A 13,839-nucleotide genomic window follows, 5' to 3' on the forward strand; every position below is an offset into this window, starting at 1 on the left:
CATACTACTTCCTGTTACTGACTTGGCATAGGATAAACAACGGGAAAGCACGGAAATTAGAAAATACACAATAAGATGGCAGGAATAAACCAAATATATCAGGAATCACAATGAAGGTGAATTGGTGTTAATGACAACTTTCAGTCTGGAGTTAAAAATCAAATTGGATGTTGTTGACAAAAGAAATACCTAAAATAAAATTATACCGGGAAGCTAAAATAAGGGGATGTAAAAATATTCTTCTAACAAAAGAAACAGGCAAGGCAGTCTTAATATCAGACAAACCAGAATCAAGACATGAAGCATTACAGGAGACAAAGAAAGATATTTTACATTAATAAGGAAGGTTGTATAGAAGAGTCAAGAAAACGTGGGCCACCAGAATGCTAATCATTGTCAACACATAATGTCTTTGGCATTTAGCTACCTTAAAGGACTCTATTTCATTCTCTTGTGTTAATACATACCCACTTCAGCCAGCTTCAAGTTTCCTTTGATAAATTGGATATTAAAACTATGAACTTCTATTCAGCAAAATACACTACATAGGGTGAAAAGGCAAGTCACAGAGTGCGAGGAGACATCTGCATCATATATCCAATAACTGGAACTCATACATTGATGGGGGAATTTAAATTTGTACAGTTACGGGGCCAGCCCAGTGGCTCAGGTGGTTAGAGCTCCGTGCTCCTAACTCCGAAGGCTGACGGTTCGATTCCCACATGGGCCAGTGGGCTCCCAACCACAAGGTTGCCGGTTCAATTCCTCGAGTCCCACAAAGGATGGTGGGCTCCGCCCCCTGCAACTAAAAAATTGAACACGGCACCTTGAGCTGAGCTGCTGCTGAGCTCCCTGATGACTCAGTTGGTTGGAGCACGTCCTCTCAACCACAAGGTTGCCGGTTCTAGAAACGGTGACTGGACCTGGAGCTGAGCTGCGCCCTCCACAACTAAGATTGAAAGGACAACAACTTGACTTGGAAAAAAAAGTTCTGGAAGTACACACTGTTCCCCAATAAAGTCCTGTTCCCCTTCCCCAATAAAATCTTAAAAAAAAAAAATTTTGTACAGTTACTTTAGAAAACTACTTGACAGTATCTACTAAACCTCAACATATGATCCAATCATTGTACTCGTATGTATACATCCAGGAAATATGCACGTGTATGTTACCAAAAGATATATACAAGAATGTTCCTAACAGTGATCCAAAAGAGCCCCAAACTGGAAACACAGCTCAAATATTCATCAACAGAAAAATGGACGAGTAAAGGTAGTAATATTTATGCAATAGAAAACTACACAGCATGTAAATGAGCTGCTGCTCTACAACACAACATGGATGGAAAGATACAGAAGAGTGCATATTGTGAGCTTCTATTTATTAATATATCAAGTTCGTGAACAGGCAAAACTCATTCATTTTTAGAAGTTGAGGTGATGGTAACTTTGGGAAGGAGGAAGAGTACAGTGATTGAAAGGAGGCATCGGGAGAGTTTCTGGGGTATTGATAATGTCCTATGTATAGATCTGTTTAGTGCTGAAACCAGTGCATACATTTTGTGAAAATTCCTACTAAAGTTCTGGGTACTTTTCTGAATACATGTTATATTTAACAAACATTTTTTATTGTAGTCCATGATTTAGTTATAGTAGAATGTCCAAACCTTCAGCTTTACACCAAATCAAATACATTGCTGAAATCACTGTATGCCTTATTAGGAATTTTATCTTTCTACTCTTTTTTTAAAGATATGGAACGCTTCACAAATTTGCGTGCCATCCTCACGCATGGGCCGTGCTAATCTCTGTATCTTTTCAATTTTAGTATATGTGCTGCCGAAGTGAGCACATCTTTCTACTCCTTAGCTCAAGGCTTCCAAGCTTCTCTCCAGGAATGCCCCAGCTCACTTTTTTTTTTTTAAATTAGTTTCAGGTGCACAAGACAAAGTAATACTTAGACGTTTATCATTTATATCCCTCACACTGTGTGAACCCCCTCCCCCATCCACTATCCCTCTGACATCGCACAGAGCCATTACATTTCCACTGTCTCTATTCCTAATCCCCAGCTCACATTTGACCTAAAATGCATGTTAAGTGATGCTATTACTGTTGATTTTTCTTTCTTTCAGATGCAACATGCAGCATTAAGAATGGCAGGTGCAAGCAGTTTTGTAAGATGCGCGCTGACAACAAGGTGTTTTGTTCCTGTACTGCTGGATACCGCCTCGCAGAAGACCAAAAGTCTTGTGAACCAGCAGGTCGAAATCTAAATAAGTTTTTTTTTTTTTTTTTAAGCTCGGCAGACACATGCTCCAAATCCATATTCGAAGTGGTAGCCTTTTAACTAGCCTACATAATTATAATCCTTACTTGTTTCTACTTCCTTTGAAATCATAGGAACGATCAGTTGCTTGAATTGGAAAAATTAATGTTCCAAATTGCATGATCATTTTAAGGACAAATTTCTGTAAATGTCTTCAGTCTGAAGTCTTTTCCGTGTGTCCAATTTTTTTCTGACTTTTATGTCATGAAGCAATTGTGTGATTTCTGTATTCATATTTCTAATTTGTCCAGTCAAATTAATGTAGTAATCCTATACCATAAGAGATATATAAGTGATTGACTGATAGATAGGTTTCTACTACAAGGATGGTGAATTGTAAGTATGGTTCTGCCAGGGTGTGGCTGGTTTACTCTGAGAAAGTTATTTCCTGTCCTTGGATCATGCACCATTCCTCTGTAACTGGGTTCGACACCTATCTCAGCAATGCATCCAGCAGAGGAAATTAAAGAAAGGACCAGAAGCCAAGAGTATTTATGCTGCAACTAAAATGATGAGTCTCTAATGCTTCATGGGCCCGCACGCCTGTCCTTCTACCTGGTTTTTCACAAACAACTGCTTCCAAGCCAGTCTACCTTGGGAGGAGAACATATGTTTGTTTTAAGTTTCAAAACCTAACTCCAGTGTAGACAGATGGCACAGTAGCTAAGCCCTCATAAACTTTTCTATGTTATAAGAGAGAAAAAAAAGAATTGAGAAGCACTTCCAACTATTATGTGTTATATTTGAATAGTGCCTTAGCTTTAGCAGAATAAGTAGGCCCAACCTAAAATAAGCTTTTGTACCCTTTGATAGTAATGGTCTCTTTCCTGTAGCCATTGTTGATGATTTATATTTACACATTAAGTATTTTGAACTAATTTCCTGTTTTCCCAACCACATGCTGTCTTCATGATACTTTGCCACAGCTGGTTGCTATAGAAATGTCTGTTATAAGGAATGGAGCTGGAAGGGAAGTGAGAAATGAAAATGAAACGTGAGGTGACTTTGCTGGACTACAAGTTTCCATTCTGGTTGTCCCCAATATTTCTGTGGACAATTTCTTTTCTTTAGGAAGAAAACCAAATCAAGGTAAAAAGGTGGCCAGTTTCCAGGTGGATATGGCTGTGATAATCATATTAGTAATGTATTTGCTTAATACTTGACAGTCAGTTAAATTACAATGCTCTCCCCCCCCCCCCCAAACAGATACCTAAAATCCACCTTGGAATCTAGAAGGTATTCTAGTCTACAAAAGAAATCCTGTTAATAAAAAGAAGCAGGAGTCTCATTTACCTAATTCTAATGTTAAAGTTACATGTCACCAATCATGAGACTTCCATTCAGGGACAGTACTTGGGAATAAGAGTTTTTAGTGGGAAAAAAACACACAACTAAACAGAAAGTCATTAGACTTTATAAAAGTCTTACAAAATTTGATTCTGGAATACTTATCCTATTTCCGTAAAGATGATGGATTCCTGAGCCAAATGTTATTTTCATAAAGGGTTTGAAAACTTTTCACGAAAATCATGCAATTAACCTTTTAGTTCGAAACTGTATATATTCATTCATTAGACTTTTAAAAATATAGATGGGCCTGCTTTTCAGAAGTGACAAGGATGGGCCTCATTTTCGATCATTATAATACATGTTCTGCTTACCAATGAGAAATATCCGAATACTAATCTTTCCCCGTTTTTCTAGTGCCATTTCCATGTGGGAGAGTTTCTGTCCCTCACACATCTATGAAGCACACCCGCGCTGAGACTGTTTTTTCCGATATGGACTATGAAAATTCTACTACAGATGAAACAGTTTTGGATAACGTCACTCAAAGCACCCCACCATTGAACGACCTCACTCGAATTGTTGGCGGAGAAAATGCCAAACCAGGTCAATTCCCTTGGCAGGTACTCTATATTGATGCTGTGTCAAAACTGGAGTTCAGTCGGGGAAGAGGCAGGTGAAGTATGATGCTGAGGCTAGGACACTAGACAGACCTATCAGGGTAAAGGAAGTTGTCATGCGGGAGACCCTGCTCGCTGCGCCATTTGTCGTGCAGGGCGTCCGGCGGGGTCTCTGCTCCCGCTCCCCACACAAGAACGCAGGATATGGTGAAGTCAAAAAGGAACACCCACGGAGCCATAGATAGGGGAGTCATACCATTATACTCTCGCTGGTGGCTGGGTTGGAGAAACAAGAAACAGGAGCCACACAATTCTCAACCCTCACTGTGCCGCTTGCAGGCTCAGCCACCATCTTCTTGCTAGCCCCCCATTTTTCTAGCAATCTCTGCTTGCCAGCCACAGCAGTTATATTAGTGGCCAATGGCTCACTGGTTACAGCTGACGGCCAACTAGCCACAGCTGATGGCCATCCAATCACAGTTGATGGCCATTTACTACCTGAGCCAACACCTTTCTATGTGAGGCCGAGAGCCTGGAAACTGCTTTTTGGGGTTCTGTCCCCACAGAAGTGTTTAGGGAAGTTTCATCACTGAGCAATTATGAGGATGCCCCCATAGGAAAGAGAAGTCCAGGGACGGCTACCACACAAGGTCAAGGAGAGTTTGGCATCAAGGAAACAGCATAGTAGGATTCCAGACAAGCAATAAGGAGGGCTGGAAGTGAGGTCACAGTTACTGGGGTTCGGGGTAATACTTTAGCTTCAGCTCCTGGGAGAACTGGTAAGAGCCAGAAAGTCTCTAGGTCCAGAAAAACTGGATTCTTTTGAAGGGATTTAAAAAACGACTCAAGTAGAAAGGACTAAGGCAAGAACTGGAACCAGGGTACGAGATAGGAGATTAGTCCATGTGTTCTCGAAGTGTGGTAGCATCAGAATTGCCTGCGAACTTCTTAGGAATGCTACACCCCAGACCTACCAAATCAGAGTCTCTGGGAGTGGGGCCTAGCGATCTGTGTGCTACAAACCCTTTGGGTAATTCTCATGCACACTACAATTTGAAATCCACTGGTCCAAAGGAAACGATCTTGGTACAGAAACTAAGGTCCAAAACACCAAATAGTGGACTAATGGTACTGAGTCCCACATTCCTCCTGGTGTGATTTGCAGACATCCCACATCAGAATCACCTGTGCACATTTTTGAGGCCGAAGACCGAGAGCTAGATTTGTAGCGAAACCCAGGCTATAACTGGCTACAGCTAAAGCCTCAGTGATTCCATCGGAGAGTAGCAGGCCCCAGAGGTAAGGAGCCAGGTGGTCCTTATATAAAGTTGTGCTGTCCAATAAGGTAACTACTAGCCACATGTGGCTATTTAAATGTAAATTAACTACCATTAAATCAAATTTAAAATTAATTTCCTCAGTTACACCTGCCACATTTCAAGTACACAATAGCCACATGTGGCTACCGGCTACCGTATTGAAGAGGGCAGATACAGAACATTTCCATCATCACAGAAAGTTCTATTGGACAGCGCTTACAATAGTTGAGTCTAATATAAAACTCCCTAGTGACCACAGTGTAATTTTGTAGTCATCTCAAGGATGCTTCACTCAAAATATTTTTCTTTACTGAGGTTGGAACTTTTGCCATCAGAGACCAATAGCTTTAACGACTTTTCAATCATCAAACAGGTAACAATTTAAGCCAGGATCAGGTAAATGTCCCCAGTTTAACACCACTGGAATTTTCTGAGACTAGCTATGTATCTATTCAGGATTCTTCAGCTTGCCAGCCATTTTCCAATACAATGGGTATAATGTCTTACACCCTTCCTGGAAGGTAGGGATTTGGCACAGATGTTGGGGAGAATGGTACTGAAGAGTGGCAGACCATCACAACCAAAACTTTAAATTTTCCCTTCTTTTATCTTGTTCTTAATAATATTTGTTGGCCTTGACCTTATAGCCAACAAAATACACTATATGTTCCTTTACACCCCCGTGCCCCCTACTTAAGCATCCAACCAGGGCTGCTTCCCTCACCCACCATGACCCCTTCCTTCACTCACCCACATCTTTAGTCTCCTTCACAACTCTTTGTAAAATTGACCTTTTACCTTCTCCATCAGCCTCTCCTTGAACAATCCCTCTTGGGTCCGGACACTCTAAGTATCCTTCATTCTATTTAACATTCATGTATCTGATTCTTTCTAATTTTACTATTTGTGTTCTTGTGCATTTTCATTCATTCTGTATCTAACTTCCATGGATAAGGTGGTTAGAACAAAGGATTCTGCTTTATCGTTATCTTCCTTGGGCTTGTGGGACATAAAGCAGTGCCTAGAGTGGAGAATCCTGTCACCCAGGGGTGTTTTATTAGCCAAGAAGATGACTTCCCATGAAAAAAAAAAAGCCAGGATTAAAAAAAGAAAAAGAAAACCCCAGAACATTATGGGCTTTTAACATTGTCTCCTTGTCATCCCAGAAATGAAACGGCAAATACACTTAAACGAGAGCTAAAACAAAAAGAATGGAGTTTTATAAAGTCTCAACTGAGTCACATAATCTCTGTCCCCCACCCACTCCCTTTAAGCCAGATGCTTGCCATGTTTTAACAATGCAAGTGTTTCCTAATAGAAATTGTAGTTACTCTAGCAAGTTATTTTTTTATCTTTGAAGCAGGAAAAAATATTAGATGATGGCTGCAGTTGTACTGTGAGGAAGAAGATATAACTGATGCACATCATTTCAAATCTGTCATGTCCTCCTCACCGCACACTTGTAGTGAGTGTACGTGTTGTCTCTTTCCAAGTATATGTTTAAGATCCCTGATGCACATGTGTGCGTGCACATTCACTCCCTATTTCCCCCAGATGAAGTAAGATTACTGGCTGGAGAGTTACAAAGTACTAGATTTTAGGTTTTTCCAAAGGGGAAGAGCTGAGCTACTTTCTAGGACACCTGAGAAAAGACCCAGTCATACTTCTGCATTGTTTCCGTCCTCACCAGAGAACTGTGTCTCCACACCCACCTCCACCCAGTTTCTCACGGAAGGTTAATGTTTTCAAAAATATGAGATAAATTAAGCGTACAAAAGTCACTCTTAGACAAAGCAAAACAGAAATGAAACAAACCAGAATCTCTCGTTTGTGTTAGAGCCAGCTCCACCCCATCACCATTAATCTGCAGGGAGGAAATACTTGATTTGATTGCAGACAAGACTGCAAGGCACCGGCTGCAGCTGGGGCATCAAGGGAAAGCACACAACAGCTGGGGTTTCAAAGGGCAAAATATTTGTGGCTCTGAAATATGAAATACTGGTTAGCAATGTCACTTAGAAAGGAGTCATTCAAAATGCTGATACTTCATAAATGAGGGATGGGGAGAAAAGCGACCACTTGGTTGAAAAAAAATGCCACAAAGAACCTAAGGAGTTCACTTTCATCTGGAGTAATGAACAGTTTGAATGAACTGGAAAGCTTTAGTCTGTTACAGAAAAGGTTTAAGTGAGCTGTTTGCAAGAGCTAAAGGGCCACAGGGGTAAAGGGAAGATGACTTTTTCTTTGTGGATTTACGGGTGAAAGTTGCAGGCACGCAGGTTCTGGCCCCGGCTAGGAAAGCCACAACCACAGGGTCAGTTACTTGGGCTGGGCAGCTTTGGGAGGAAACGTTTGTTGAACAAATGTTTGTCTAATTGTTGACTTGAAGAGCTGTTCTGTCAATGGGGGCACCAGGGCCTGATAACCCCATCCAGGAGAGTGTCGAGGGCATTGGTTCACCTGGGGGTAGGTTAGCGTAGGCTAGGGGACAAGCTTTGAGACCCTAAAGAGCGATGTGCACCTTCTTTGTGGCCCGTCTGCGGTCGCGTTCATTTCTTACCTTATTCTAGGGCTCTCACCTCAGCTTCCGGGGTTGGAGGCTAGGCCACAGAAGCGGCATTACCAGGCAATGGAGACCTGAGCTTCCCAGAGCCCCATTCGGTTTGTGCAGGCAGGCCCCGCCCCACCCCGACCCCCAAGGTCAAAGGTGCAGGCGGACTTGCCTGATCTTGAACCTTGCATTACAGTGACAGAAGGGCTGAGAGAGGAGCATAAGGGGGGAAGACGCCAGTTTTCTTTATTTTCCCTCCAGATGCCCAGGGGTAGGCTCAGAGCCCCTAGAGAACTTGGGGAAAGGAAGCAGAGACTCTGCAGGGACAACTCAGGAGGGGAGAGAGGAAGCTAAAGGGTTAAATGCACTATATAGGAACAGAAAGGACATGTCATGGATTCACTATATGTTTAGCGTAGTGGGAAACTAAAACAAGACTCGAATTTCATACAGCGACATAGGAAAGCAATGAAAACTTAAACACTAGAGAAAAACAGAAATCGCAACACCTATACTATGAGACCACTTTCATCAACAGCTTGAAAGTGAGAGATCTTAGGAAGCGACAAGGTGTTTGGGCTTTTTAAAACTTTAATTTGGTTTTGGTCCCATGCCCTTGATCCTGTCAGTTGACAATTCTGACCAAACACAAACTTGCCCCAAAAGCTCCTCCCACCTCTTCCGCTTTGGGTTAGGGTCTGTCCGGCCCTGTATGCAACGTACTTGGTCTTCTATTTTCTGTTTTCTCATGGGCAGAATACAAAGGAAGCCAGGTCCTTAAGCTTTCCTTATCCTTTCTATTAGGTTGTATCATATGCAATTGCCAGTATTTAACCGTTTTAACCAACAAAATATCTTGAGAAGCAGTCTTTCTATTCATTATACTATTCTTGGCCTAAATAATCTTTAAAATGTCTTAGCATTTTCCCCAGTCCCGGCTTTCCTCTGCTTTGGTCTGAAGCTATCCTAAAAGCTCCCTGGGCGCTTGACCTGTAAAGCTACCTACACAGACCCAAGTCCCATGGCAGACAGCATGCAAAGTTACCATATGTATGAACCGAACTTTTTCTTTTTAGGGTGGCTGGAGGGGTTGGGAGGAAGATGTTTATGAAGATCCTAATACTATAGAAATGTCTTCCTTCACTTGGACAAAGTAAGCCTCTATTTTTTTCTAGCTCAGATGATAAAGTTCCAATTAGGAAAAATGAAAAGATGACATACGTTATCTCACCTGGCCCCACAAAACTATTTTTTTTAATTAAAGATTTTATTGGGGAAAGGGAACAGGACTTTATTGGGGAACAGTGTGTACTTCCAGGATTTTTCCCAAGTCAAGCTGTTGTCCTTTCAATCATAGTTGTGGAGGGCGCAGTTCAGCTCCAGGTCCAGTTGCCGTTGTTAGTTGCAGGGGGCGCAGCCCACAATCCCTTGCGGGAGTCGAGTAGTCGAACCAGCAAACTTGTGGTTGAGAGCCCATTGGCCCATGTGGGAATCAAACCGGCAGCCTTAGGCGTTAGGAGCACAGAGCTCCAACCTCCTGAGTCACTGGGCCGGCCCCCCACAAAACTATTTTGGATAGAACATTTAGACTATTATTCTCTAGGATGGTTTGATGAAATCTATTTCGATGACTAGTCTACTTAACCAGTCATTAAAAACCAAAAATGAGCATCGCCTCTGCACCAAGAAAAATGAAGTGGGGCCAAGGGCTGGGCAAATCACACCTGCGGGCATAACAAGCTGTACATCATGCAGAAATGGTTTTGCTCTTCATATGAGTGTCACGAACACCTGGAAGAGCAGTCGCCATATTTCAGGCTCTTCCTGAAAGTCAAGGGGACATTAACCCCTCCGCAGGGCCCCACCTCCCTGCGTGGTACTCATGATGCGAGTGGGGAACAAAGTCCTGACGCACAGGTTCAGATAGAGTGAGTAACACAGCTTTATTTGGGAGCCAATGTCTCTCCAGAGGCCAATGCTCTGGTAAGCACCATAGGTTATACAAGATAAAACAGAATTTAATAACAAACCGAGTCCCAGAGTCAATTAAGATGGAGAAGGTCCCTGATCTGGGAGAGACGACTGGGCCCACAACGGGTCTGAGGCGAGCTGGTCTCGCAAGCAAGAACTTCGGAGAGTCCCAGTATCTCGGCTTGCCCCTCGCAGAAGGTCTTAGCCAGAGCGCCCAGCCGGACTACTAACTGCACTGCTCTTGAGCTCTGCTTTTATCCTCTTTTCTTTGAACTTGTTTACTACTTAGGTGATAACCAGAAGTTGTTTTGGTGAATGTGTTTACCACTCAATATTGTTATGCTCAGTTTCACACATAAATATAAACATGTTTACTTTCATGTATATGCTCTACACATAAACATGTCTACTTTCACTTCACTCTTATTAGTCTCACACCTACTAGTAAACAACTTGTTTTGCAAACCTCAATCCAACAACAACCTTGTTTATAGTATATTTCATATGCTCTTCACACTGACAGAGAATGAGTATGCAAAGGTAGAACAAAAATAGTATTGTAAAGCTGGTGATAGCTAGGTAGGGAGAATAAGGATTTACTGAAATCCCAGGGAAAGGTCAGGTTCAAGTTAAAAGGTTAAACAACAAGGCAATAGCTATTACTCTGGGTTGGCATTGTCAGTGAAGAGCATCAAAACAGATATGTGAATGCGTATTTTGTAGATGCACGTGGGTGTGTTTGGAGTGTGTCTGTGTGTGTCTGAAAGGGAGATAACAAGCTCCTGTTACGAGATGACAAACATGAAAATGTTTGACAGGTCGGAACTCATAGGCCTTGCTCAGAACATATGCTTTCCCATTTTCCCCATCATTCTCCAAAGTGACGTCTTGCAAGAAATTGTCCTTAGCCAAGCAGACAGCTCATCCCTAAATAGCTAATATTTAGATAGCTGTGACCCCGAGGTAGCCAAGCAAACCTTCCAAAACCAAGTCGTTTGTAATATCTGTAAATACAAATATATATCTAGGGTTTTTTCTTGGCACAGACGTTTGCTAAAATTTCTAATACCAACCAGGTTATTTGGCCAAAATTGCTCTTCAGGCATAGAAATACACAACCGTATTTCTCAGTCACACAGAAAGCAGTAGAAGCTCTAGGCAGCAAGTCTTTGGCAAGAGTCAGACAAGCTACATCGTAGTGTGTGCCCAGGGGCTGTGGATATCATTCAGTCTGGCCTAACTAGCCCATGAAACTGCGAGATGTCTAATTCACCTCTAATACAGACAGGAAGCACCCTTATTATCATTGCATGGGAATTCTTAGCTCCCGTTACTTGAACAGAGGTATTCAGTTGTAACCATCAGGACCAGGATAGAACAGTGTTGCCCAAATTTGCTTGGTGATGAAAATCACTTGGGGTCAGGGCCAACTTCATGAGCTTGTGACCAGTGCACTTGCAAAGGGTCTTGCGTTCAGAAGGATCCCTCATTTGGAGTTCAAGGCTTTGCATTTGTGTTTTGTAACTCAAGTCCCATGAGACAATGAGGCATGCTTGCTCTGGGGACTTGGAACCCCCAATCACTGCAGTCTCACCTCCCACCACCTCCAGGGGATGAATTCTTGACCTCCCGCTCCCCTGTCCCCTGGTGCGTTGACCAGCCCTGCTTCCCCTCTCCACACTTGCCCAATGACCACTGTCACCCCCCCCCACCCATGGCACACTGGCATACTCTCCCTCTTCATCCCCAATAGCTACCATTGTCACCCTCCTCCTGCACAGTCACAGGGAAGGTTGAGGTGGGGTGCACACACCCTGTGCCGTCTTGGGAGGGGGCATGGCCACATGGCATCTCAGGACCAAAAATATGTCCTGAGGGTGAATGGCGAGGGCGAGCTCCTTGCCTACCTCCATTGCAGGTACTGAGCACATTCTGGCATGGAAGTTGCAATCCCTTGGGAATCGCCTCTCTGCGGGTGATTGCTGCAGTGGGCCAGTGGGAAGGGAAGATTGATTTACCCTTCCCACTGCTGGGGCACAGAGCATCAGGAGGGTGACAGGCAGGAGGGGGGAACCTGACAGCTGAAGGGTGTGTTTGTGCTTGCATGCTACATCGCAGGGTGCAGCCCCTGGGTGCTTGTGAATATCTGCCCTCCCGGTAAATATCCCCCATATCTGAGGGAGCATGACATTAAATAGTAAATTAAAACCCCCCTGACAGGTTGCCAGAGGCCACAGAAGAAAGGGAAGAGTTCTGTATTTTAGTGTCTTCAATGCCATTTTTTCCTGGCTTTTGAACTGGGGGCACTGCATTTTCATCTTGCCCTGACCCCCACAAATTATGTAGCCAGATCTGCCTGGAGTGAGCACGATGAAAATATAAAGGTCACCAAGCCTTGGAAATTCTGGAACAGAATTTCTCAAATTTAATTATGCATAAGGATATTCCGGAAACCTTCATTTTCTCCTGTTCCACTCACCAAATAATCTGATTATATGTGGGTGGGTCCCGAAATCTGCATTTTACAAACATCCCAGATGATTCTACTGCAATTGATCCACTCACCACACTTGGAAAATTACTGGGTACTTAGGAGCCCCGATTCTGAAGCCAGGCAGACTAGGGTTTGCATCTTATCTTCACTACTAACTGACCTTAGGGTAGCTAACGTGTATATAAACTTCAGTTAGCTCATTTATAAATGGAAATATTAATATCACTCCCCAAAGTGTTGTGAGTATTAAGTGTACATAAAATACTTAGCAGAATAATTAGTCCATAGTAAGTTCATAATAAGTGTTCAAATAACTTAAAGGGGCGGCCGGTTAGCTCAGTTGGTTAGAACGCAGTGCTCGTAACACCAGGGTTGCCGGTTCGATTCCCATATGGGCCACTGTGAGCTGCGCCCTCCACCACTAGATTGAAACAACTACTTGATTTGAAGCTGATGGGTCCTGGAAAAACACACTTAAATAAATTTAAAAGTTTAAAAAAAAATTAAGAAGATTGTTAAGTCTGGTGTGGGGGGTTGGGTACACTGATGTTTAATATACTATTATGGGCGTTTTCCTTTATATGTTTTATTTATTTGGAATTACGAGTTTTTCCATATTTTTTCCAACTTTTCAAAATTAAAAGCAACAGCTAGAACGAGAGGAAAAGCTAGAGTATGGAAAAAGGGGTCAGAAGCTTGCAATGAGTCAGCCCTATAGGCCTCCCGGTAGGAGAAGGCTGGTGCTTCCGTGTCTAGGTGTTCAGTCAATTGAATTCAGGACAAAAAGAATCTTCACTAGAACATGCCCCGAGTACCTTTTCAGACTCACACTAAAAGGGTCTGACCTCTCCCTTTATGAATGGGCTTGCTTATGCCTCGGGCTATGTGAGCTTTAGCAAAAGGGCGTTTGTTGAGCAGCTGGTTAGCTCAGTTGGTTAGACCAAGGTGCTCTTAACGACAAGGTTGCCGATTCGATCCCCACATGGGCCAGTGAGCTACACCCTCCACAACTAGACTGAAAACAACTACTTGACTTGGAGCTGATGGGTCTTGGAAAAACACACAGAATAAATAAAAGTTTTTTAAAAAGGGCGTTTGTTCACAGCGGCTACTAGTCAGTGCCCACAGAGGGTTTACCGAATGTTGAGTGTGCCCTCTAGTGTTCACCCCTTTAGTGTTCACCCTCTCAGCTTTCATCCTGAAGAGGTGGATCAAGGCACTTGCTTACCCTGGAATTGATATTCTCCAAGTTGATCTAGACATTGAGGT

General features: G+C 42.9%; 1 protein-coding gene and 1 non-coding gene across 2 annotated transcripts in view; one reads left to right on the forward strand and one right to left on the reverse strand.

Annotated features, from left to right (window-relative positions):
• Positions 1 to 13,839, forward strand: part of F9 (coagulation factor IX) — a 32,122-nt gene that overhangs the window by 14,528 nt on the left and 3,755 nt on the right. Inside the window, exons 5-6 of the mRNA XM_019750477.3 lie at positions 2,135 to 2,263; positions 4,033 to 4,238. Coding sequence (XP_019606036.3) covers positions 2,135 to 2,263; positions 4,033 to 4,238 — 335 coding nt within the window. The remainder of the gene's footprint in view (positions 1 to 2,134; positions 2,264 to 4,032; positions 4,239 to 13,839) is intronic.
• Positions 1,748 to 1,851, reverse strand: LOC141569761 (U6 spliceosomal RNA). Its single transcript, XR_012493561.1, has one exon. It is a non-coding gene; the product is annotated as a U6 spliceosomal RNA (small nuclear RNA).

The sequence above is a fragment of the Rhinolophus sinicus genome, chromosome 18 (assembly GCF_057876585.1).
Source record: "Rhinolophus sinicus isolate RSI-liver-muscle chromosome 18, RSI-T2T, whole genome shotgun sequence".
In the NCBI taxonomy this organism is placed as follows: domain Eukaryota; kingdom Metazoa; phylum Chordata; class Mammalia; order Chiroptera; family Rhinolophidae; genus Rhinolophus; species Rhinolophus sinicus.